The sequence below is a fragment of the Sturnus vulgaris genome, unplaced genomic scaffold, assembly GCF_052056855.1.
Source record: "Sturnus vulgaris isolate bStuVul1 unplaced genomic scaffold, bStuVul1.hap1 Scaffold_85, whole genome shotgun sequence".
NCBI classification, from domain to species: Eukaryota; Metazoa; Chordata; class Aves; order Passeriformes; family Sturnidae; genus Sturnus; species Sturnus vulgaris.
In genome coordinates this window covers 1,428,898-1,455,967 of record NW_028276736.1, presented here as the reverse complement: position 1 = coordinate 1,455,967, position 27,070 = coordinate 1,428,898, and the positions used below count along the sequence as shown (strand labels likewise).

The window sequence follows — 27,070 nt, the reverse complement described above, 5'->3', positions numbered from 1 at the left end:
CTGGGGGTGGCAGTGCCGGGGCTGCAGCAGAGACAGGCCATGGGCACTGCTGGAGCAGAGCTGACGCCTCAGGCCAGGGCCTGGGGGCTCCAGGCTCCTTGGCCAGGCTCTCTCCACAACACTTGGCCAGCCCAATGCTGAGCACAGAAAAGCCCCGGGAGCAGCCCCAGGCTGGCCGTGGGCAGGCTGGGGGCAAACAGCATGGCTGGTGCTCTGCAAGCTCCCTGCAAGGGGGACACCCTGGCAAGGAGCAGCAGAGCAGGGGCTGATCCATCCCCAGTGCGCTGGACACCCCAGGGCAGCGTCCCAGAGTGTCCTCATGCACCTGCCAACAACATCCCCCCTCTGCAGCCCTGGCCTCTCCCCCAGCTCACACAGGAGCCGCATCCTTGCAGGCACACACACGGCAGCACTGGCTCAGGAGCCCCTGTTTGCATTGCACACAGCAGGCTCAGCACCCCCATGGTGCTGCTGTGGGGACATGGAGCTGAGTGAGCACAAATGCCATCAGCCCCTGGGGCCAGCAAGGGCTGGGGGACGGCAGGGAAACCACTCAGCTTTGTCGTGGCCTCTGAAGTCAGCCAGAAAGTTTGTTCCCATCAGCTGTGAGTTTCCTGTCCCACTGTAAATATTTTTGCACAGAGCCACGGCTGAATGGCAGCCATCCCCAAACTGCCCTGAGCATTTCCTTTGCTTCACCTTTGCAGTCTTTATTCTTCCCTGTTCCACATTTTTACCTCTTGCCTACCCTACCCCTCCCTTGAAAACAGCTCATACCTCTTTGCCCTTTCCTCTCTGGCCTCACTCTTCATTTCAGTTCCTCAGTTTCCACCATGGGAACGTCCCTTGGGGAGCAGGATCATCCTCCAAGTGCTTCAGGAATTGTCTGCAGAGTCCTGCAGTGCCTCGTGCTGCTCCCTTGCCAGAGGCACCACAGGCCAAGGGGGCACATCTGGGCAGCTGTGTCTGGGTGTGGGGCTCCCTGCTGTGGGCAATGAGGAGGGGCTGGAGAGGCTCTGCAGGACTGACAGGATGGGCTTTGGGGCTGTGTGGAGTAGCTGAGGGACGTGGGCTGCTGGACCTTGTGAAGAGGAGGCCCAGGGCTCATCCTGCAACTGCTCCAAGGGTGGTTTCAGAGAATCACAGAATCAGCCAGGCTGGAAAAGACCTTTGAGATCATCAAGTCCATCGTGTGCCCTGACACCACCTTGTCTCCCTGAGCCTCCCCTTCTCCAGAATTAACAATTGCAGCTCCCTCAGCCACTCCTCACAGGACTTGTGTTCCACACCCCTCACCAGCCTTGTTGCCCTTCTCTGGACACGCTCCAGCCCCTCCATGTCCTTCCTAAATTGGGGGGCCCAGAACTGGACACAGCACTGGAGGTGCTGCCCAACCAGGGCCGAGTACAGTAGAAGAATCACTGCCCTGCTCCTGCTGGACACACCATTCCTGATCCTGGCCAGTTGCCATGGAAATTCTTGGCCACCTGGGCACACTGCTGGCTCATGTCCAGCCTGCTGTCCATCAGTGCCCCCAGGTCCCTTTCTGCCTGGCTGCTGTCCGGCCACTTCATCCCCAGCCTGTAGCACTGCTGGGGTTGTTGTGGCCAAAGTTCAGGACCCAGTACTTGGCCTTGTTAAACCTCTCCTTGGATTTGGGCCCTGGATCCAGCCTATCCAGGCCCGTGTATAGAGCCCTCCTACCTTCCAGAAGATCCACACTCACACCCAGCTTCATGTCAGCACGATTCCATACGGTCTTAGAGTGTCACAATTTCATGAGGCCTCCCAGTGTCACAATATCCCTTTGCTTCAATGGAGCCCCAGGGTGTCACAAAGTCCCTTGGATCATTGTGCCCTGCAGTGTCACAATGGATCTTTGGTTCCATGAGGTCTCACAGTGCAGCAATGCTCTCCTTAGTTCCACAGTGTCACAATGGCCTCTTGGTCCCATGGGGCACCATGGTGTCATAATTGTTTCCTTCAGTCTATGAGTCCCTGCAGTGTCACAATGGCCTCTTGGTTGTACGAGGCCCAGCAGTATCACAGTGGTCTCCTTGTTTCCAAAAGGACAAAAAGTGGCACAACTGTCTTCTTGATTTCATGAGGTCTCATGGAGTCACAGGGACCCCCGAATTCCATAAGGCTCCACAGTGCCACACTGGACTCCTTGTTTGCACGGTGCCACAATGGACCCCTGCACAAGATCCTGCAGTGTCACAATGGATTCTTGGTGCCATGACACCCTGCAGTGTCAGTGTCACAGTGATGTCTGAGTCCCTCTGCAGAGCCCTCCTGCCCTCCAGCACATCCACACTCACACCCGGCTTGGTGCCATCTGCACATTTACTGATGGTGCACTAAATCCCCTCATCTAGATCATCAATGCAGATATTGAAATCAATGCTGGCTGGCTATGATCCCTCAGCCATCCTGGAGGTGCCCTATGATGGCACTCAAGGTGATCTGTTCCATCACCTCACCAGGCACCCAGGTCAGGCTGACAGGCCTGCACTTCCCCACATCCTCCTTCCAGCCCTTCTTGGGCATGGGCTCACATTGGCACCTCCAGTCCTCTGGCACCTCCCTGCTGAGCCAGCACTGATGAGAAATGATGGAAAGCAGCTTGGGGAGCTCTTCCAGCAGCTCCCTCATCCCCCTAGGATAGATCCCACCTGTTCCCAGAGACACCTGTGAGCATCTGAGTGGCTCAGCAGGTCCAGAGCTGCTTCCTCCTGGATTACAGGGGGTCTGTTCTTCTCCCTGTCCCTATCTACCAGCTCAGGAGAACACTTGTCCTGAGGACATCCTGTCTAATTGTTTGAAACTGTGGCTATGAATGGGTTAAGTAGCTCAGCCTTTTTCTCGTCTTCAGTTTCTCTATTCCCCACAGCATCCAATAAAGAGCTGAGATTCTCCTCGTCCGCCGGTTTACTAATAACTTATTTATAGAAATATTTTCTGTTATTTTTCACAGAAGTGGCCAAGTTAAGTCCTAATTGAGTTTTCACTTCTCACATTTTCTTTCTGCATGACTTAATAACATCCTTAAACACTTCCTGAGTTGCCTGCACCTCTTTCCAAATATGATGCACCCACTTTTTTCCCTGAGTGCCTAGAAAAATCTCCATACCCAGCCAGGCCAGTCATTTTCCTCACTAGATCACTTCTGGCACACTGGGACAGGCTCCTTCTGCTCATTCATGACTTCTTTCTTGAAGTGTCTCTATCTGTAAGGGTAGGTCTGATGTTTCCCTCAATTTTGCCTCCCGACCATCGCAAAGAGACCTCGAGGACCCCCACCCAGGCAGACTCCAAACAATGGTTTCCTGGCCTGGCCAAGGCGGATGTTCGTGACTGTGTGCTGGTGTATTGTGTTCACTGGACTGTGCTGTTGTGGCACCAACCAGAGGTTGTGTTGTACCAACTGAGGACTGCTTGTCCGTACCTGTCTCCTGCAGCACCACACAATGGTCCATAAATCTTCCCACCTTTTGGCCAGAGGCCACTCGCTTTGGAGAAGGGCTATAAAAGAGCGACCCTCTGGAAAGACCCTTTGAGATCTCTCCACTGATGAAGACCTGTCTACCCCCTGGAGAAGACCCCTGAGATCTCCCCACGGATGAAGACTCTTCTATCGGATGACCCGTGAGGACGCCCGTCTCGTCTGTTGGTAGCTATTTTCCCATCCCTTTTCTTTCCTTCCCCTCTCCCTATACTTTGTTTCCTATACCTCTCCCCTTTACCGTAACTGAGTTGTTGGCATTTGATGAAATGCATTGCTGTTGTTGAATAAACTGATTTTCTGCTGTTGAATAAACTGATTTTGTCCCCTGCACTTTGGCTGTTTGCACCTTTAAGATCAAAAGAACCATCACGACCCCCGCTCTGTAGTAATAGCGGATTGTGACACCATCGTCCTTGGCTCAGGCAGTCTCAGAATACCAAATCCTCCTGAATATTGCCCTGAACCCCAAATTCATGCTCAAATGCCAGTGAAATGATTCAGCTTGAGATCTCTTTGCTTGATCTCTTTATTGGTACTCCAATTCTGGGTGTTTTGATGGGATCGACATGGGAATTATTCAGGTAGGAAAAGATCTCCAAGATCATCCAGCATTGCTTGATGCCACCAGAAGAAACAACTGGACACAGCAGATGAGATTTTTTGGGCTGTAAAGTCAAAAAATCATCTCCTCAATTAATTTCCAATGTTGATCTGAGTCCCCATGGATGTTCCTGCCCCAGGGTTCATCCAGGTGCCCATGGGGATCCAGGAGGACATGAAGAGCATCAGCCAGGTGTCATCCCAACCTGGATCACCAGGGATGTGCGTCACCAGGGCTCTGCCCAACCAGCATGGCTCCTGTGATGGGGGATGAGGTTGGAGATGCACACGAAGCTCTTTCCACAGCTGGGACACTCACAGGGCTTCCCTTACTGGTGCCTGCGTTGGTGTTTGGCCAAGAGAGAGCTCTGGGTGAAGCTCTTCCCACACTGGGGACACTCCTATGGCCTCTCCCCAGTGTGGATGCTCTGGTGCCTGATGAGGGTGGAGTTGCAGCTGCAGCCCTTCCTTCAGTCAGGGAAGCAGAAGGGCCTCTCCTCTCTTACAGCAGAGGACAGCAGACCTGTTCTGAAACCTCTTCAAACACTCGGGACACTCAGAGGGCCTCCCCCTGGTGTGAGTCCTCTGTGACTGGATCACGTTGTTGCTCCACCCAAAGCTCTTCCCACATTGCCCACCCTCATAGGGCCTTTCCCCAGTGCAGAGGCACTGGTGGGTGATGAGGTTGGAGCTGCAGTTGAAAACCTTCCCACACTTGTAAAGCCATTCCATGGTATGGATCATTTGGTGCTTTATCAGGTAAAATCTCTCACTGATACTCCTCCTGTGGAGGCTCAGACAGCTTTGTGACTTCAGCCCTGGAGGGACAACAACAGGCAAGGAGAAACACCCCTCTAGATCATGGCGAGATGTTCCTCCCTCCCACAGGCCTTTGTAGGCACATGTGAATTCCTTCAGTTCTATTGGTTATTGTAGTTGATGTCACCAATGTTCACCCCAGCTCTGTGAGATTTGGATTTGTGAAGGATTCTCAAAGCCTGACTGAAAGCTCACACAGTCTTGTACATCTGCATGCAAACTCTGAGATAAGGTGTGCTGACTTAGAAGGGCCCTGGAATAGAGAAGACATTGTTGAGAGACAGATTGAACTAGAAACAAGTTTCAAACAATGGCCTTGCAAAAAGACCAGATATTTTGGAGAATTAAAACTGTGAAAGATGCACTGTGGCAAGGCCACGTGGGATACAATAATAGGTGACAGGTGTTAGAATTATTAGCACCATTGTGTGGCAAAAGCAAATAGGCTGGAAAACATTTCTAAGGTATTGTAACCAGGAAATAACTTGGCTTCTAATAGAATTTTACATGTCTTATGTTTCACCCTTCAACAAGACTCATAAAGGAAGAAAATCTTAAAAAAACAAGAAGCCACTCAGTTGCCCCATCTCTGTAGAGCAGGGATATTCCAACATGCAGGCAGGGCTCCAGCCCTGCTGGGCTGGGAGAGGAGCTGCTCATCAAGAGAAATGTTTTTGAAATTGTTCTTCATTGCCACAGTCACCCTCTGGGCCAGAAGCCTGGCCCAGCTCAGCAGCACAAACACAGCACAAGGACTTTAATGACCCTCTCAGGGTTTCGGGGCTATTTACATCAGAATCAGTCCCTGAGAGTGTCTTCAGAAAACATCTCAAAACTTAAATTGAAATTCCAAAGTTTCTTGAAGTTGTGATGGACTCCACTGAGGGTCACAACTCACATGAAATGTCCCCAGGTTCCAGTTAGAGCAGAACACTGGAGGCAGTGATGACAGGTGGGGACAAACAAGGGAAAGGTGTCTCTGATGCTGAGCAAACCTGGATGTGTTTCAGGAATGCAAAGGGCCAAGGGCTGAGCCCCAGCCCCTGGCAAGGCACATCCTGTCCCTCCCTCATTGCTCAGGGCTCTTCCCGGGCCACTGGGCTCTGGGCATGTGCAATGCCAAGGGCAGCACCATGGGGCGGCCCCTGCCAGGCTGCTGAGCAGGGACAAGGAGGCAATGAGGCCCCAGTGATACCGAAATAATGAGAAAAAGGACTAATGTAGATATAGCAGTAGTTATGCTAAGGCTTAGAAAACTGCGGTTCTCAGACAGGCCCTGGGAACCAGCCCTGGGAATGAGCTGGGGACTGTGGAAACAATAATTAAAGATAATTAAAGAATTTAGTGGAGCATATAAGAACATCTAGAAACTTTCAGGATAAGGCTAAAGTATAATAATAAATAAAGGGTTCCGGTGATGGGAAAACATGCAAGGGGGAATTAAAGGGGGGTAGCCTATAGTTTTGAATAGACAAGCATGCAAAATTTATAACTTTTAGGAATGATATCTACAAGATTTATGTATCTGTATTGTCTTGAAGAATGTGTACCTCTGCACGTGGACTACTTTGTAAAAAGGTATAAAAAACTTGACGAGAAAGGGAACTGTGGGACCCTGACTTTGGACGCTAGTCCGCAGGTTCCCCGGGCCCTGAATAAAGCACCGCATAAACTGACACTCTGTTAGTTTGTGTTCTGTTTGGGGCATCGGGCAGCAGTTTTCTGGCGACCCAGATGGGACTCCGGAGGCGGCAGGGGCGGTTCGCGAGCTGATCCACTCCACGCCGGCACCAGGTGATTTCTGGGGAGGACATCAACCCGTGCCCGACCCCGCGCCTGACGGACGACCAGGAGGTAAGCCCGAAGGTGCTTTATTCCTTTTATCGAGGGAAAGGGGGGCCTGCCGATTAAGTCGGAACGGCGTTTCCGCACGGGGGTCACAGACGTCTTTAAGGTTGTGGAAAAAGCCTAGGCGCTGACCGTCAGACGCAGCAGTGACTGCGCAGGTTCAGCACTTGCCACTCGCAGAGACGAGAAAGGCAAGATTTGTGGAAAGGGTGTGAGTGTAAAGGGTGTGAGTGTTGTGTGTGGTGTGTATTGGAAAGGGTGTGAGTGTTGTGTGTGGTGTGTATTGTGTAAAAAAAAAAAAAAAAAAAAAAAAAAAAAAAAAAGTGTAATGATGCCTTTAAAAACGTTTAAAACTCTAGCAAGTTCCGGGATGGAAATCCCGGACGATTCACCATTGGGCTGTTTATTACAACACTGGAATGCGGGGAACTTTGGTCAAGAATTAAGTAAAAGGAAATTGATTGATTTCTGTAATCATGTATGGCCTTTATATGAACCCGATGGTATGCAATGGCCTAGGAACGGTACACTGAATCCTGACATTATTACACCTTTGATGCATTTCCTGCAAAGTAATGAAAAATGGGATGAAATACCGTATCTAGACCTCTTTTATTATTTGAAAGATAAACCAGAGTGGCAAAAGGAGTGTGGGATCATGGTTTCGAAAACATTAAACCTGAATTGTGAAGGATGTAAGGGGTGGCAGAAAGAGAAGGAATGCTCATTTAATGGTTACGCTGCGTGAAGCAGTCGGGCCGCAGGGGGAATGGGTCATAGTGAAAGTTCCCTTTTCTCCGAATGATTTGCCAATTTGGAAACAATCAGCGGGGGCGTATCGGGAGGATCCTGAACGAACTGCGCGGGTGGTAAAAATGGTAATTAAGACTCAGAACCCAGATTGGAATGATTTACAAGTTCTGTTAGACACAATAATGGATTCTACTGAAAAGGAAATGGTGTTTAAAGCCATGACAGAGAAAGCACGGGAAATGATTAGGTTGCGGCTTGAGGATGGTACAGTAAATGACTTAGTGCCTAGGGAAGATCCGGAGTGGGATCCCAACTCGACGGGCGGGTCTCGGAGACTTAAAGCTTATCAGGATTTGTTAACAGAAGGAATACGGAATGGAATACCAAAAACTTTGAATTGGTCTAAGTTATATTCGGTCAGACAGGAAAAGAATGAGTCTCCATCAACCTTTTTAGAGCGGCTTAAGGAGACAGCTCGTAGATACACTAATTTAGAAGTTGAGGGAGAATCGGGAAAATTACAGCTAGCATTAATTTTTATGGGGCAGTCCCAGGAAGATATTAGAAAGAAATTACAAAAATTGGAGGGAGAAGATACTCGGAATATAGATAAACTACTGGAAGTTGCGTGGAAGGTATATAATAACAGGGAAAAAGAAACGGCCAGGAAACAACAGGCTACTATGTTAGCGGTGTTACAGCAAGTGGCTGGAAATAATATGAGAGGAGGGAGTCGTGGACATGGACGAGGAAGGGGAAGAGGAATAGCAAAGGGGGAAATGCCAATGGGGGCGGGAGGACTCATGGGACAATTGAATATGGGAAGAGGAAGAATGCAGCTGGGGATAGATCAATGTGCTCTATGTAAAAATAGAGGACATTGGAAAAATGAGTGTCCTCTCAACCAAGGAATGGGTTTTGGGGGAGGAATTATAGCCAGTGGGGATGGAAATCAGGGACTGATGAATAATACAGGTGCTTTCCCGGGAAATCCACAAGGTGCCGCCCAGGCCTTTATGATGGGGAATTACCAGAATCAGAGCTGACTAGACCAGGATTTAAAGGTAATAATGGAAGTAGATGGGGAACCGTTAGAATTTAGAGTAGATACTGGGGCATCATTCTCAGCCGTCAACACTAAGATAGGACCTTTAAGTGATTCTACTATTCAAGTAGTGGGAGTTACGGGACAAGTTGAGGAACGAACATTTTTGCGGCCATTAGATATAAAATTTGGGGGGAAGGAATTTGACCATCGATTTTTATATATGCCAAATAGCCCAGAATCACTATTTGGGAGGGATTTATTGTCAATGTTAGAAGCAAAGATAATATTTGAAAAAGGTAGAGTAAGATTGGAATTTCCTGAGGAGAATATTGCTAAGCTGTTTGTAGTGAAAGAAGTAGAAGCAGTAGAAATACCACAAGAAATAGAGCAAGCTGTAGTACCATGGGTATGGGAAACAGGAGTACCTGGAAAATCAAAAGCGGCACAACCGGTTGTAATAGAACTAAAAGAAGGAGCCTCCCCAGTAAGGGTAAAACAATATCCTTTGAAATTGGAAGCACGAATAGGAATAGCACCTATGATTGAACAATTTCTTAGCTTAGGAATTTTACAGGAATGTCAGTCAGAATTCAATACTCCGATATTCCCAGTTAGAAAGCCAAATGGTAAGTATAGATTAGTTCAAGATTTAAGAGCAATTAATAATATCACTAAAGATACACACCCAGTAGTAGCTAATCCGTATACATTGTTGACAGCTGTGTCGGAAAAGTTTAAGTGGTTCACAGTGATTGATTTGAAAGATGCATTTTTCTGTATCCCCTTGGCACTTGAAAGTAGGAAATACTTTGCTTTTGAGTGGGAGAACCCAGACACGGGACGCAAGAAGCAGCTCACCTGGACGCGTCTACCACAAGGATTCAAAAACTCACCAACTATTTTTGGAAATCAATTGGCTCGAGAGTTAGAAGAACGGAAGATGACTCAGGTAAAAGAATCACCTTTTTTATATGTTCTCCTACAATATGTTGATGATATCTTTATAGCCTCTGCAGAAAAGGATGTTTGCCTTAGACTCACCATTGAATTACTTAATATGCTGGGACAAGCTGGATACCGAGTATCGAGAGAAAAAGCTCAGCTGGTAAGAACCCAAGTGATTTACTTAGGCTGCGAAATTTCACAAGGGGTGCGAAAGTTAGGAATCAATCGAGTACAAGCAATTTGCACCATACCCACACCACGAAATCCACAAGAGTTAAGATCCTTTTTGGGCATGATAGGGTGGTGCCGCTTGTGGATTCCGGAATTTGGACTGAAAGCAAAACCCTTGTATGAAGCAGCCAAAAGCCCTGTGTTTCAGTGGGGACAAACGCAAGAAAAGGCATTTCAGAGTCTGAAACAAGCTTTAAAGGAAGCCCCAGCACTAGGATTGCCAGATCTCACAAAACCTTTTCAACTATACGTAAATGAAAGACAGAGACTGGCAATAGGGGTTCTCACCCAAAAATTGGGCTCATGGAAACGCCCGGTGGGGTACTTCTCAAAGCAGCTAGACTCTGTAAGTGCCGGATGGCCCAGTTGTCTTAGGGCTGTGGCAGCAACAGTGCTCCTAATTCGAGAAGCCAGAAAAATTGACTTTGGGAAAAAGGATGGAAGTATTTGTTCCCCATATGGTCATTGCAGTTTTGGAACAAAAAGGGGGGCATTGGCTCTCGTCAAGTCGCATGTTACAATATCAGGCACTCCTCCGAGAACAGGATGACATTGAATTAAAAATAACCAATCATCTTAATCCAGCAGAATTTCTTAGGAGCAGCAGCCAGGAAGAAGGAGGCGAATTGACACATGATTGCGTAGAAATCATTGAACAGGTATATGCCAGCCGGAAGGACCTGAAAGATGAGCCTTTGGAAAATCCGGAATGGGAACTGTTTACAGATGGATCCAGCTTTGTGGAAAACGGAATCAGGTATGCGGGACACGCAGTAGTGACTTTGACACAAATAATAGAAGCTCGAGCTTTAACCCCGGGAACTTCAGCCCAGAAAGCCGAGATACAAGCTCTGGTAAGAGCCTTAGAATTGAGTCAAGGGAAAAGAGTAAACATTTGGACTGATTCAAAATATGCCTTTGGAGTAATACATGTACATGGAGCACTGTGGAAAGAAAGAGGACTGTTGAATTCTCAAGGATCAGAAATTAAGCACAAAGAACAAATATTAGCACTATTGGAAGCAGTGCATAAACCTCAGGCAGTAGCAGTGATGCATGTAAAAGGACATCAAAAGGAAGAGGGAAAAGCGTTCCAAGGAAACCAGCTGGCTGACAGAGTTGCCAAACAGGTTGCTCGAGAGGTATGGACACAATTAGCTTTATTACCAGTGCGAATTAACCCTGCCACTTCTTTTCTTGAGCAGAAACCATGGTATACACATGAAGATGAGAAGCTTGCTCAATTTGTTCAGGCCCAGAAGAATGAAAAAGGATGGTATGTCACAGCTGAAGATCAGGTTGTATTGCCAACAAAAGTAATGAAAACAATTTTAGAAATCGAACATAACAAGTGCCATTGGGGAGCAGACGCATTGGTACAATTTTTAAAACGTGAGATGATTTCCAATCAGTTGTTAACAATGGCAAAACGAATTAACGCCATGTGTCCAGTCTGTATTAAAAATAACCCAGTGACACGAAGGCAAATACAACTAGGAAAGTTACAAGTGGGGCCGCAACCAGGAGACTATTGGCAAATAGATTTCTCAGAGCTACCAAAAGCACAAGGGTACCGTTATTTACTGGTGTATGTGTGTACCTTTTCAGGGTGGCCAGAAGCCTTCCCATGCAGGACTAACCAAGCAAAGGAAGTAATTAAAACTTTACTACGGGAAATCATCCCTAGATTTGGAATCCCATTAGGAATGTCCTCAGATAGAGGACCTCACTTTGTAGCTAGAGTAGTCCAAGAGGTAGCCAGAGTGTTAGGGATAGTTTGGAATCTCCATACGCCCTGGAGACCACAATCTAGTGGCCAAGTGGAACGGATGAATCAGACATTAAAAGGGCAGATTAAGAAAATTTGTCAGGAAGCGAAGATACAGTGGCCTCAGGCACTACCTCTAGCCTTGCTAAGAATCAGGATTAAACCCAGAGAAAGGATAGGAGTAAGTCCATACGAAATTTTGTATGGCAAACCATATCATGCTACAACCTACAAAGGGGACCCTCACTTAGTAGGAGATCAAGTATTGTTGAGTTACATTTTGTCTTTAAATAAAGTCCTTACAGCGCTGCGAGGAGCATTGCAGTGGAACCGGCCTCTGCCCTTGGAGAATCCTGTCCATGACATACAGCCAGGAGATCAAGTATATGTGAAAAACTGGAATACGGAACCCTTGAAAGAAGTATGGGACGGTCCTCACCAGGTGATCATGACTACCTACACGGCAGTGAAAGTCCAAGGGATTGAAAACTGGATTCACTACACTCGAATCAAGAAGGTCCCGTCAAGATGGGAAGTACAGCCTTTGTCAGCAACAAAGCTGGTGTTCAGGGCAAGGCCTTAGTTCTTTTAACATTAGTCTGTATAATGCAGGTGGGAGAAGCGTTTGTTAAAATTACAGTTCCGGAGCCAGATGTAATGGTGCCTGAGGGTGCGGGAGTAAATTTAACCTGTTTGTTTTCTGACAACCAGAGAACTGGATTAAAAGAAGTACATGCAGCCTGGAGACAAATCACCACAGACGAGGTATTTACAGAAGGAATTGTGACACTTTGGGATATGGAACAGCAAAGAGGTAACACCACATTGACAATATCTCATATGCAAGCTGATCAGGTAGGACAATTCTCATGCATTGTGCGGATTAGAGAAAGTTTTGATTATGGGAACATAAATGTAGGTATTCTAAAAGAGAATGGGAGAACATGGCAGGTGACAGAAGCTGGAAAAACACAACAAGAATTGGGACAAGAAAATTTAATAGTGGGATTAGTTAGGGATTTTGGACAAGTACAAAATACTACGTCCATCACTGCATGTTTACCTTTACCTAAAGCTGCGGGAGATCCAATACCATGGGGCATCATTCCCGTTGGGGAAATGCCTCCAGTAACTATAAATGGGACAAAAAGATGTAATAAAGAAATACGGAATCATACTAAGATGATAGAGGAAACCTATACAGTTCGAGGGAAATGGTCAACACCGGGACAAAAGAGTGAGTGCCTAAAATTACTAAATCCAGTTTTTACAAGAATTGGACGGTTCAAGAATGTAGGATGGTGTACTTATGACATAAGACAAAAAAGACAAAAAACCAGTCACAGAATTTTCTTATGAGATAGTATGTCAAGAAGGGAAGGAAGAATGGGAACATTGGAAAACGATTTGGGGTCCTAGTTTGTTAGAACCTTACAGTTACATAGGACCAGTACATTGGTGTGTCGAATGGTCAGGCCAGAGAGAGCAAGGACATCTAGGAGTGTTAGGAACTGAAACAGTAAGACGGGATCGAGTGACCCTCACACCTAGTTGGAATTGTAGCAAAATCATCACCTGTGATACCCCTGAATCCCAAATTGGTTTAGTGCCAGTACGGATACTATTAAAATGGGGCTGTGAATGTCAAAGGTATAATCATACAATAACAGGTGAAATAAAAGGGGCATGGAAAGATTGTCAGACGACTACCATCAGGAGTCCAGGGCATTCAGTGTGGGTAATGGGGCACGGACAGTGGACTACTCATATGCCTATTAATGGCCCGGTCACACAGATTACTTTAGGAGTCCCTACACTTTGCCCTTTTTGGAAACAGTCTAAATTAACGCAGAAAGAGATGCAGTCACGAACAAAGAGAGAAGCAAATGAAGTGGCAGAAGAACTAGGATTGGGAAATGAAGATGAATGGCATGAACCCTCATCAGGAGTTAAATTTGGATGGGTATTGGAGTCCTTGTTTGCACCAATTTCTACATATAGAAACCGGGAGATGCTGTACAAATTAGTAGGACAAACTGAGAGGCTAGCCGCAGTTACAAAGAAAGGATTTAGGGATCTAAACTTACAGTTGCAGGCAACAACAAGAATGACAACTCAAAATAGAATGGCATTAGTTTTGCTTTTATTAAAAGAACATGGAGTCTGTGGGTACCTCCAAGGAAAGGTTGACCATTGCTGCGTACATATCCCAAATGTCACAGAAGAAGTAGAAAAAGACATAAGTCAATTAGAACAAATTGAAACAAAAGTGCATGAAGTCCAGGAGGAAGCTGAACATAACTGGGTAGGAGCACTGTTTAGCTCCCTAGGAATCCAAGTCTCTGGTTGGATATCATCAATTGTACAATATGTAATAATGATTGTATTGATTATTGTAGTATGCATGATTATGTACAGATGTCTTTTAGGAATGATTGCCAGAGAAGGAACTCATACTCGACGTGTTATGAGAGCACTGACCCGGAAAGAAGTAATTCTGCCAACTCGAAAAGAAGACTCACCATCCTACTTAGAAACCATAACTTGAAGAATTGAGCATCCTTGCAGAAAATCTGAAGAATGCTCAAAAGGGGGGAGTTGATACCGAAATAATGAGAAAAAGGACTAATGTAGATATAGTAGTAGTCATGCTAAGGCTTAGAAAACTGCAGTTCTCGAACAGGCCCTGGGAACCAGCCCTGGGAATGAGCTGGGGACTGTGGAAACAATAATTAAAGATAATTAAAGAATTTAGTGGAGCATATAAGAACATCTAGAAACTTTCAGGATAAGGCTAAAGTATAATAATAAATAAAGGGTTCTGGTGATGGGAAAACATGCAAGGGGGAATTAAAGGGGGGGTAGCCTATAGTTTTGAATAGACAAGCATGCAAAATTTATAACTTTTAGGAATGATATCTACAAGATTTATGTATCTGTATTGTCTTGAAGAATGTGTACCTCTGCACGTGGACTACTTTGTAAAAAGGTATAAAAAACTTGACGAAAAAGGGAACTGTGGGACCCTGACTTTGGACGCTAGTCCGCAGGTTCCCTGGGCCCTGAATAAAGCACCGCATAAACTGACACTCTGTTAGTTTGTGTTCTGTTTGGGGCATCGGGCAGCACTCTCAGTCCACACCTGGGAACACCGTTGGGTGCTGACAGCCAGGCAGAACCCCAAGGTTGAGCTGGCCTATGCTGAGATCCTGCTGAGCCGTGACTTCTCCAACTTCTCAGCCTGGCAACACTGCCTGGGGCTGCTGGTGCCCACCAGGAACTACAGCAAGAGGGAGGCCAGGATGCTGCCCTCTGAAAAGCTGAAGGAAGGTGAGAGATTTACTGGAAGAATTCCCACAATTCCATGGGATCCCCAACATTTTCCAGCCCCTCCCTCGCCTCAACTGGGAGGTGGTGAGTTCTGTTGGGTTGAACGGGTAGGCCTGGTGTTCCTAAATCCCCAATGACTGCCAAGAGTAGGCCTGGTGCCCTAAATCCCTGTTGATTTTAATGGGTAGACCTGAACTCCCACACACCTGGGTATTCAGATATTTGGGTGCCCCCTTTGCCAGCCCAGAGCTGAAGCTGGTGCAGAACCAGCTTCATCTTCAGTCAGCCATCTTCAGTGACCCCAGAGTTCAAAGTGCCTGGGAGTACCTGCTCTGCATCTTCTCCCAAGGTAACTTGGGGATCTCTCTCCCCCCCCGGGGCACTCACCTGGAGTTTTTGGGTGCCCTCTGAATGTTGGGGTGACCCTTGACAGCCTCCCAGCCACTGAGGGTCATCTGTGTCCAGGTCAACCAGGAGGATGCAATGGTGGTCATCATCATTTCCTGGCGTGTCATGGCCACTCGGGACACATGGGTGCCCCAAACATCACCTAGGTACACCTGGTGTACACCTGGGTACCCCTAAAATATCCTGGATCACCCCAAAAATCACCTGGATTCACCTGGGTACCCTTTGGACATCTGGATTCAAACCCAAAACTCCTGTGGTCCCCAAAAACTGGTGTCCCTAAATCCTCATTGCTTTGACTGGGTAGACCCAGTCTAATTCTTAGATCTGGTGTCCCTAAATACCCATTGACTTCAATGGGGGAGACTTGATGTCCTCTCGATCCCTAATTATATTCACTAATCTTTCCCAGTGGTCCCAGTTATACCCCAGTGCTCCCAGTATCCTCAGTGCTCCCCCTTATCTGCTCCCAGGAATAGCTCCCAGTTTGACTAATTTGCCCTCCCATTTCTCCCAGTGCTCTCAGTTTGCCCAGTTTGTCCCTTTCCTCCTTTCTAGTGCTTCCAGTTGTCCCCCAGTAGTTCCAGTTCCTCCCCTTTGGCCTTTCCCAGTGCTCCCAGTTTAACCAGTAACCCTTCCTGATCAAGCCCTATCAATGGGTAGACCTGGGGTCCCTAAATCCACAAAAGACTTCAATAGGTTAGACCTGGTGTTTCTCAGTTCCCATTGACTTCAATGGATAGACCTGATGTCCCCAAATTTTTTGGTGTTAAAAATGCCAATTTTGGGCTCAGAATTCCCAGATTTTGAGCTGAAAATGGAGATTTTTGGGCTTACCTGGAGGCACAGCTCCAGCACAGGCCCCAGGTGTGGGATCAGGGATTCAGAACTGGCTTCCAGGAATTCATCCAGGACTTCCAGAGCATCAGCACTGTGATACTGGAGTGGAAACTCCTGGAATTCAGCCCATTTCCCCCAAATTTTCCCACTTTAACATCAAATTTCTGCAAAATCCACATTGACTTTAATGGAAAGACCTGGTGTCCCTATATCCCCTTTGAATTTTAATGGATAATCCTGATGTCCAAAAAATCCCTAATGGGAGATTAATATTATGAGGGATGGGGAATCTTAGAGACATTGTAAAAGAGGGTTTATTGCTTTATTACATCAATCTCATAGAAGAGTGAGACATTAAAGGTGTTACATCCAATGCCATAATATCAGAACCTGCCTCATTCTTAGTTACAATGCCTTATGTTAGTTCTGTAGCCAATCAAATACTTCTATGAACTTTGCTAGTGTCTTTTTACACCAATCATTAATTGCTTTGCTTCTCATGCCTTTGCCACAATGCATCATTTTTCAGTAAATCATATAATCCTTCACAAACCTACACTGACACATCTTAAGTTTCTAACTAAATTTATAACAGGATCTATTACTAAATTTTAAAATCTTTTACTATCTTACTTAACATACTGCTTTGCTTACATAATAGATATTTCTGTTTGCTGAAAACCTATTTCTATTTAAACTACAAACTTATAGTCTTGTTTCATGTCTGTGTCACTTTAATGCTCTAATTCTCTAAGCCTTCTCCAAGGTCTTAGATCAAACCCTGTATCCATCTCTGTCTCTGAGCCTGTATGCACAAGGCCCTGAGAGTTCTCCGTGCCTGCATTTCCCACACTGCAGCATCCCAATGGACCCTTGGTTCCATGGGGACTCACAATGGCAGAAGGGTCTCCTTGGTTCCACAAGGTCCTGCAGAGCCCCTTGATTTAACGAGGCCTCAGAGTGTCATCATGGCCTCCAGGATTCCATGAGGCCCCACAGTGTCACAATGGCCCCTTGGTTCCATGAGGCCTTTCTATGTCACAATGGACTTTTGGTTCCATGAGGTTTCTCAGTGCCACAATGGTCTCCTTGGAGCTGCAGTGTCAGAAGGGACCAAAGGTTCCATGTGGTCCCATTCTTTCAAAATGGATTTTTGCTCCATGAGCTCCCACAATGTCAAAAGGCCCCTTTGTTCCTTGAGGTTCCATAGTGTCACAGTTGACTCCTTGGTTCTGTGAGGCCCCACTGTCACCAAATCACCAAAATAACAGAATATGACACTTTTAAAAGTACTTTGGTTCTAAAAAGGGTGTCATTTCTTTCAGACCTCAGGTCCAATGTGGAATAACTACTAAACTTATGTAGACACATGATTCTACAAGTGTGTTGCTTATATTCAGTGACTACATGTGTATTAAAATTTACCCATTTCCATAAAACCCACCCCAAGTTACCAGGTTGTGTCCTTGTTTGTTCTGTCACTCCACCTTTGAGCCAGGTATTTTCTTCTTCTCTTCCAACCATCCTGGCTGGGAAAGTAGCCCCTGCATGCCTTGTTCCTGTGCTAAAAATTCACAGGCACAGTAAAAATGGAATGAACTCTTTTTGGTGTCAAGGCCAAGGCTCTGTGTATGCAGGCAGAGGCAGGCAGGAGGCAGAGCTGTCAGCAAAGGAAGGGGCCAGCGAGGTGGGGCAGCCGGGGGATGACGACAGCCTGCAGGGACAGAGGCGCAGGGCATGGACACCGTAGGACAGCCTGGGCTGCAGAGGGCACAGGGATGGGCAGCAGCTGAAAGGCCCTGACACAGCCAACTCCTGCAGCAAGGGCTCCTTCCCTTATCTGGAAGGGGCTGTCACGATCCGCTATTAATGCAGAGCGGGGGTCGTGATGGTTCTTTTGATCTCAAAGGTGCAAACAGGCAAAATGCAGGGGACAAAATCAGTTTATTCAACAACAGAAAATCAGTTTAGTCAACAACAGCAATGCATTTCATCAAATGCCAACAATTCAGTTACGGTAAAGGGGAGAGGTACAGGATAAGGAAAGGGGAAGGAAAGGAAGGGATGGGAGAATAGCTACCAACAGACGAGACGGGCGTCCTCGCGGGTCATCCGATAGACGAGTCCTCGTCCGTGGGGAGATCTCAGGGGTCTTCATAAGTGGAGAGATCTCAAAGGGTCTTTTCCAGAGGGTCGCTCTTTTATAGTCCTTCTCCAAAGCGAGTGGCCTCTAGCCAAAAGGTGGGAAGATTTATGGACCATTGTGTGGTGCTGCAGGAGACAGGTACGGACAAGCAGTCCTCAGTTGATGCAACACAGTCTCTGGTTGGTGCCACGACAGCACAGTCCAGTGAACACAATACACCAGCACACAGTCATGAGCTTCCACCTGGCCCGGCCAGTAAACCATTGTTGGGAGTCAGCCTGGGTGGGGTCCTCGAGGTCTCCTTGCGACGGTCGGGAGGCAAAATCGAGGGGAACTTCGGACCAACCCTTACACCACCCCGTGACTCACGATCGTCGTCAAGAGCGCCCTTTTGTAGAGTTGTAGTGAAGTCTTCAGTTGTGGTGTCTTCAGGACTCGTCCCCGTTGGTAGCATATCCCAGAAAAAACAGAGACAGGAGAGTAGGAAAGAGATAAGGGACAGGATAAGGAAAAGGAGAAAAGGGAAAACAAAACAGACTATGTTCAATTTTGTTGATTGCTAACGACTTCAAACAATTTGTTCAATTTTTGATTAGAAATAAATCAATTTTTCAATAACCCTGGGGATGTCAACAGTGGGCAATAGATGGTGGATCAGTGTGTAATTTGACTGCGAAAGATGGTGAGAAGTAACTGGGGCTACATAGGAAAAATCACATCCTGAAATCCTAGTAAAGTTGCAGACACAAAAGTTTGAATGATTTTTAGTATTCAGTACCAAATTTTCTATAAAAACACTATCACAAGCGGTTCTAAAGCATGCACATCCATTGCCTATATATACTAATACAGTTTCAGGAATCTCATTTGGATGGATTTCAAAGTTACAAACATTCTGTTCTGTGTCCAAGCAGATATCTTGAGCTCTGATTGCATTACTTTCACAGATAAACCCTTGTTGTTCCTGGACAATGCAAGTTTCCAAATTGACAGTTTGCCACCTCCCACCAATTTGACGGGCCCATTCCCTATGCTCAAAAGGATAGAGAATAGCTCCATCATGGTTCAACCCTAATGCAATGATGGGGAATATTGAATGCACTGAAGCATTACGAATCGTCAGTACAAAGGCTGTGGCAATGCTTGTGCTGGGCTCATAGGTAAAATTTACTAAGTTCCACCAGGACTGGAATTCTTTTTCAAAATCAGTGGCACTGTCCCAGACTGTTTTTCGGATTTCAGTGGGAAAAGTGCCTTCCTCACCTTCTCTTATAATTAAAGCAGCAACTGACTGCATCCACAACTGGGCCTGGATACAACTGAGAGCCAAAAGATGTTATTTTGTGTAGCACCAAGTGCATCGATTATCAATTTGTGGTCATTTACGTTTACCTTTTCCCAACTTGGTAATATGTTTGATAACAACCATTGTTGGGCTCCCAAAGCTGTTAAGGCTGTTTGTAGGGGCCGTTGTAATTTGGTTACATCTCCAGCTGTGGTAGCCAATTTATTCATTAGTACTTCTGAATCGATGCTATTCAAAATTCCCAATCCTGTTCCCACAACACCGGTTATGTCTCTTGCCATTCGTTTTTTAGCAGGATTTCGTTTCCGCAGCCAGGTTGTCCATCCCTCAAAAGAAGTTTGTAGAAAGGGTGAACAAGCTGGTTGGACTTCTGAGACATTATTTTGCATCAATAATTTGATTTGTTTGAGAGACCATGCCGGATTGTTGGCCAGTTTTTCTAATTACATAAGGTCCAAATTGAAAAATTGCAGGGCTTAGCACAACCGGTGGTTGGGTAGTAGGTGTTACAACATTAACATCAAGTTCTCCCCAGTATTTTGTATCATTTTTCCCACACATGATTTTATAGGAAAATTGTACAGCAGTTAGGTTTAGCCAACAGTCTTGATTTTGGGGTTTGCAATATAAAGTCCGGCCATGAGATCCTATGCCATAACTGTCTGCAGGTTCGGTGAGGGATCCAGTTGCTAATTTACAAGTTATTGCGACATCATCACCTTGTGTCACCATGAAAGGAGGAAAAACCTTGGTTTGTCATCCAACACTAAGGGGGGTGCTTCTTCATGTCCCTCGGTGTTCTTCTGTGAAAAGTAAACACAAACAGAGTCTGCCTCCAGGAGGCAGGAGATTAAAATGATGGAACTATCCAGTGTGTAGCGTGGACTGGAATTCTGTTAACTTCCCAATCATTTTGCTGCTGAGAAGGAGGCCACTCTGTACCTCCTTTAAACACAGCATAGGAGTCAGTGTAGATGTAAACAAGAGAGATATTCTGTACCTCAAGTTGGAAAACACTCCAAACAACTGTCAGCTCACCGGTCTGAGAGCTGCCTTCTCCCTCAGTATTAATTTGTTCACCAGCAGAAGTGGGGAGGGCTACTGCCCTGTATTTCCCCACCTTTCCCTCTCGTTTGGCAGAAGCATCAGTGAACCAAGAATTTGCTGATTGTTCAGGGGAGAAAGGAGTGGCCCCTTTACTTACCAAGGCAGGTTTGTCATGGCTATTTGCCAAGCTCTCAGTTTCTTGTATTGCCAGATTTTTTACAGCTCTTTCTATCACTGAGAAGATGTTACAGTAATGTTTTATCTGGGCATACCACTTCCCAACTGAGGATCTCTGGGCCACCCTGTCAGGGGGAGGGGTCTCAATAGTGACTGTGATGTGTTTTCTCCAGAACACTAATAATTCTAGAGCCTGTTGGATATCTTTCCTGGATTCAGGCAATTTAATTTGATCCAGGGAGGTTAGAGTGTCAGGTGGAATACATGTCATACCTCCTTTCCACCAAATTCCCCAAAACTTCACCTCCTGAGAAGGTTTTTGAATTTTCTCTGGGGGAATTTGTAAGTCAAGGCTTTCCAGACGAGAGATTATTTTCTGTTGGGTATCCCCCACTACTTCTATGTCATCTCCCCCCACCAGAATATCATCAATGTATTGATAGACAGCTACATTGTCAGGTTTGGGTATCTTGTCTAATTCCTGGGCTAAAGCGTGGTGAGCCAAAGTGGGGAATGTTCATACCCTTGGGAAAGCCCAGTGCAGGTGAACTGCTTTGGCTCAACTCCCAGAGCCTGTGGAGGAGATTGCTTTGGTACATTGTTCAGAACTTGTGGAGAAGTTTGCTGTTGTACACTGCCCAGAACCTGTGGAGAAGGTTGCTTGGGGGGTGCATCACTGATATAATCATATTCTATTTTAATCACAGGTTTCAAGTTGGGGCAGCAGTGTTGCCCACAATTTTTCATCAAAATTAGGTCTTTTGGAGAGTACATTGGATTAATGTGAATAGCTTCCTTCTCCTGTGGTTTTTTTTTTGGTGTTATACCCTGCGTTGAATTTTTGTCCCATTCTTCTCTTAAGGCAGCTTTTAACAAATTATTTTCATCTGGCAACAAATGGTTCTCATTCCTTTCTTGATCTAATTGTTTTTGCAAAATTTGAACAAGATTTTGTAGAGAATCTATAATTGTGCTTTCCTCACTTCTTCACTTAGAGCAAGTTTCTATAGCTGCCGTAAGACAAGCTCCCAAAACTGAGCAGAGTATGGTTTTATTTTTGCCCAGTTTGAACTTTGATTCATGTTGCAAAGAACATATTCTATCAATCACATTCTCCACATTAAACCAATTATTGTTCACCCAATCCTCCCCACCTTGGGACAGTCTGGCACTATACTTAGCTAAGAGAGCATAAAATGCAGCTTTATCTGTTACAGTGGAATTCTCAGTCATTTTGTGAAGGGATAGGTAAAAACCAACACAGGGAGGTCAATTGCTTAAGTTACCACACACAACGAAACAGCTTTCGCTGTGTGCCCCCCTTCGCTTCCCTGTGTGGGTGAAGAGACCAAACTACTTGGGAGGCACTCCTTAGTTACAAAACACCAGGTTGTCTCTTCACTGCACCAAGTAGTCAAATATCATAAAACAACAACAACAACAACAACAGTGTCCCGCCTTTTGCACCAGTAGATCTTTTGTGAAATTCTGACAACAGAGCCCTAAAGCGGATCTGGGGATGCTCCACACCAAGGTGTCTGCAGTCTGTGGGAAATCAGAAAAACCCTCCTTGCTTTCTAGACAGGCTTACCCATTCAAGGTGGCCAGCTAGGTGTGGTTGGAGTAAGACTTCCTTCCCCTGCTACAGACTACACACAACCTTGCATCCCTTCTGTCTGCCAGAAAATCCTGTCCATGACGCCAATTTAATGTCACGATCTGCTATTAATGCAGAGTGGGGGTTGTGATGGTTCGTTTGATCTCAAAGGTGCAAACAGCCCAAGTGCAGGGGACAAAATCAGTTTATTCAACAGCAGAAAATCAGTTTATTCAACAACAGCAATGCATTTCATCAAATGCCAACAATTCAGTTACGGTAAAGGGGAGAGGTATAGGAAACAAAGTATAGGGAGAGGGGAAGGAAAGAAAAGGGATGGGAAAATAGCTACCAACAGACGAGACGGGCGTCCTCACGGGTCATCCGATAAAAGAGTCTTCATCCGTGGGGAGATCTCAGGGGTCTTCTCCAGGGGGTAGACGGGTCTTCATAAGTGGAGAGATCTCAAAGGGTCTTTTCCAGAGGGTCGCTCTTTTATAGCCCTTCTCCAAAGCGAGTGGCCTCTGGCCAAGAGGTGGGAAGATTTATGGACCATTGTGTGGTGCTGCAGGACACAGGTACGGACAAGCAGTCCTCAGTTGGTACAACACAACCTCTGGTTGGTGCCACAACAGCACAGTCCAGTGAACACAATACACCAGCACACGGTCACGAGCATCCACCTTGGCCAGGCCAGGAAACCATTGTTGGGAGTCAGCCTGGGTGGGGTCCTCGAGGTCTCTTTCCCACAGTCAGGAGGGAAAATCGAGGGAAACATCAGACCTACCCTTACAGATGGAGACACTTCAAGAAAGAAATCATGAATGAGCAGAAGGAGCCTGTCCCAGTGTGCCAGAAGTGAGCTAGTGAGGAAAATGACTGGCCTGGCTGGGTATGGAGATTTTTCTAGGCACTCAGGGAAAAAAGTGGGTGCATCATATTTGGAAAGAGGTGCAGGCAACTCAGGAAGTGTTTAAGGATGTTATTAGGTCATGCAGAAAGAAAATGCGAGAAGTAAAAACTCAATTAGGACTTGACCTGGCCACTTCTGTGAAAAATAATAGAAAATATTTCTATAAATAAGTTATTACTAAACCGGCGAACAAGGAGAATCTCAGCTCTTTATTGGATGCTGTGGGGAATAGAGAAACTGAAGATGAGATAAAGACTGAGCTACTTAACCCATTCATAGCCACAGTTTCAAACAATTAGACAAGATGTCCTCAGGACAAGTGTTCTCCTGAGCTGGTAGATAGGGACAGGGAGAAGAACAGACCCCCTGTAATCCAGGAGGAAGCAGCTGGGGACCTGCTGAGCCACTCAGATGCTCACAGGTGTCTCTGGGAACAGATGGCATCCATCCCAGGGGGATGAGGGAGCTGCTGAATGAGCTCCCCAAGCTGCTCTCCATCATTTCTCATCAGTGCTGGCTCAGCAGGGAGGTGCCAGAGGACTGGAGGTGCCAATGTGAGCCCATGCCCAAGAAGGGCTGGAAGGAGGATGTGGGGAACTGCAGGCCTGTCAGCCTGACCTGGGTGCCTGGTGAGGTGATGGAACAGATCACCTTGAGTGCCATCACAGGGCACCTCCAGGATGGCTGAGGGATCAGAGGCAGCCAGCGTGGATTTCAATATCTGCATTGATGATCTGGATGAGGGCACTGAGTGCAGCATCAGCAAATGTGCAGATGGCACCAAGCTGGGTGTGAGTGTGGATGTGCTGGAGGGCAGGAGGTCTCTGCAGAGGGACTCAGACACCACTGTGACACTGACACTGCAGGGTGTCATGGCACCAAGAATCCATTGTGACACTGCAGGATCTTGTGTCAGCAGGGGTCCATTGTGGCACCGTGCGAACAAGGAGTCCAGTGTGGCACTGTGGAGCCTTAAGGAATTCGGGGGTCCCTGTGACTCCATGCGACCTCATGAAATCAAGAAGACAGTTGTGACACTTTTTGTCCTTGTGGAAACAAGGAGACCACTGTGATACTGCTGGGCCTTGTATAACCAGGAGGCCATTGTGACACTGCAGGGACTCATAGACTGAAGAAAACAAATATGTCACCATGGTGCCCCATGGGACCAAGAGGCCATTGTGACACTGGAACCAAGGAGAGCATTGCTGCACTGTGAGACCTCATGGAACCAAGGATCCACTGTGACACTGCAGGGCACAATGATCCAAGGGACTTTGTGACACCCTGGGGCTCCATTGAAGCAAAGGGACATTGTGACACTGGGAGGCCTCATGAAATTGTGACACTCTAAGACCGTATGGAATCGTGCTGATATTAAGCTGGGTGTGAGTGTGGATCTTCTGGAAGGTAGGAGGGCTCTATACACGGGCCTGGATAGGCTGGATTCAGGGCCCAAATCCAAGGAGAGGTTTAACAAGGCCAAGTACTGGGTCCTGCACTTTGGCCACAACAACCCCTGCAGTGCTACCAGCTGGGGACGAAGTGGCTGGACAGCAGCCAGGCAGAAAGGGACCTGGGGACACTGATGGACAGCAGGCTGGACATGAGCCAGCAGTGTGCCCAGGTGGCCAAGAATTTCCATGGCAACTGGCCAGGATCAGGAATGGTGTGGCCAGCAGGAGTAGGACAGTGATTGTTCTCCTGTACACTGCCCTGGTTGGGCAGCACCTCGAGTGCTGTGTCCAGTTCTGGGCCCCCCAATTTAGGAAGGACATGGAGGGGCTGGATTGTATCCAGAGAAGGGCAACAAGGCTGGTGAGGGGTGTGGAACACAAGTCCTGTGAGGAGAGGCTGAGGGAGCTGCAATTGTTTATCCTGGAGAAGAGGATGCTCAGGGAGACAAGGTGGTGTCAGGGCACACGATGGACTTGATGATCTCCAAGGTCTTTTCCAGCATTGCTGATTCAGTGATTCTCTGAAACCACCCTTGGAGCAGTTGCAGGATGAGCCCTGGGCCTCCTCTTCACAAGGTCCAGCAGCCCAGGGCCCTCAGCTTCTCCACACAGCCCCAAAGCCCATCCTGGCAGTCCTGTAGAGCCTCTCCAGCCCCTCCTCATTGCCCACAATAGGGAGCCCCACACCCAGACACAGCAGCCCAGATGTGCCCCCCTGGCCTGTGGTGCCTCTGGCAAGGGAACAGCACGAGGAACTGCAGGACCCTGCAGACAATTCCTGAAGCACTTGGAGGATGATCCTGCTCCCCAAGGGATGTTCCCATGGTGCCAGCTCAGGACTTGAAATGGGGAGTGGGGCTAGAGAGGAAAGGACAAACAGGGATGGGCTGTTTGCAAGGGAGAGGACAGGGACAGGCAAGAGGAAAAAATCTGGATCAAGAAAGAGGAAAGAAAGCAAAGGTGAAGCAAAGGAAATGCTCAGGGCAGTTTAGGGGTGGCATCCAGGCAGTCCTGGCTCTGAGCAACAACGTCTGCAGTGGGACAGGAAAATCACAGCTGATGGGAACAAACTTTCTGGCTGACTTCAGAGGCCACTACAAAACTGAGTGGTTTCCCTGCCGTCCCCCAGCCCTTGCTGGCCCCAGGGGCTGATGGCATTTGTGCTCACTCAGCTCCATGTCCCCACAGCAGCACCATGGGGGTGCTGAGCCTGCTGTGTGCAATGCAAACAGGGGCTCCTGAGCCAGTGCTGCCGTGTGTGTGCCTGCAAGGATGCGGCTCCTGTGTGAGCTGGGGGAGAGGCCAGGGCTGCAGAGGGGGGATGTTGTTGGCAGGTGCATGAGGATGCTCTGGGACGCTGCCCTGGGGTGTCCAGCGCACTGGGGATGGATCAGCCCCTGCTCTGCTGCTCCTTGCCAGGGTGTCCCCCTTGCAGGGAGCTTGCAGAGCACCAGCCATGCTGTTTGCCCCCAGCCTGCCCATGGCCAGCCTGGGGCTGCTCCCGGGGCTTTTCTGTGCTCAGCATTGGGCTGGCCAAGTGTTGTGGAGAGAGCCTGGCCAAGGAGCCTGGAGCCCCCAGGCCCTGGCCTGAGGCGTCAGCGCTGCCCCAGCAGTGCCCGTGGCCTGTCCCTGCTGCAGCCCCGGCACTGCCACCCCCAGGGCTGTGCCCGGCCCCGAGAGCACTCAGGCCCTGCAGCAACACGAGGGCCAGGAGGGCAGCGGGGCAGTGGCACGGGAGCAGCACTGGCAACACCAAGTGCTGCTGCTGTTGGGCTCAGCTGCTGTGCCAGCACTGATCTGCCCCCAGCTCTGCACACAGACATTGCTGCTGCAGCTCCAGAGAAGGGAACAAAAGGGACATCTCTGGAGAAAACTCTGCTGGGAGAGAGATCCTTTAGTTCATTTAAATCCACCAAGAGCACAGCACCTTCTTTACAGTCTGTGGCCACAGGGAAAGTGGGTCGAAAGAAAATGAGAAATGGCATCAACAATGCAATTTTTAATGGATTATATTTAAAAAGTAAACCACAAACAATAACCTCCAAAATGAAACCAACCAGAATTATCAAAGGTGACTTTTTAAACCAATGATTTGCAGAAATTGACCAGCAGTTTACAATTTCTTAAATCTTCAAGTCATCAATGTCCACACTGCAGCCTTGAGCTGCTGATTCCTCAGGCTGTAGATGAGAGGGTTCAGGACTGGAGGCACCACTGAGTACAGAAGTGACATTGGTAGATCCAGGGATGGGGAGGAGATGGAGGGGGGCTTCAGGTTAGCAAACATGCCAGTGCTGACAAACAGGGAGACCACAGCCAGGTGAGGGAG

The 27,070-nt window shown here is 47.4% G+C and overlaps 2 protein-coding genes across 2 annotated transcripts in view; one reads left to right on the top strand and one right to left on the bottom strand.

The window, feature by feature from the left end:
- Positions 1–15,365, bottom strand: part of LOC148217371 (olfactory receptor 14J1-like) — a 29,210-nt gene extending 13,845 nt beyond the window's left edge. Inside the window, exon 1 of the mRNA XM_088158703.1 lies at positions 15,238–15,365. Within this exon, the coding sequence (XP_088014829.1) occupies positions 15,238–15,365 (128 nt within the window). The remainder of the gene's footprint in view (positions 1–15,237) is intronic.
- The window catches only part of LOC148217360 (olfactory receptor 14A16-like), a 470,135-nt gene that overhangs the window by 85,659 nt on the left and 357,406 nt on the right, over positions 1–27,070 (top strand). The gene's annotated exons all lie outside the window — the stretch shown is intronic.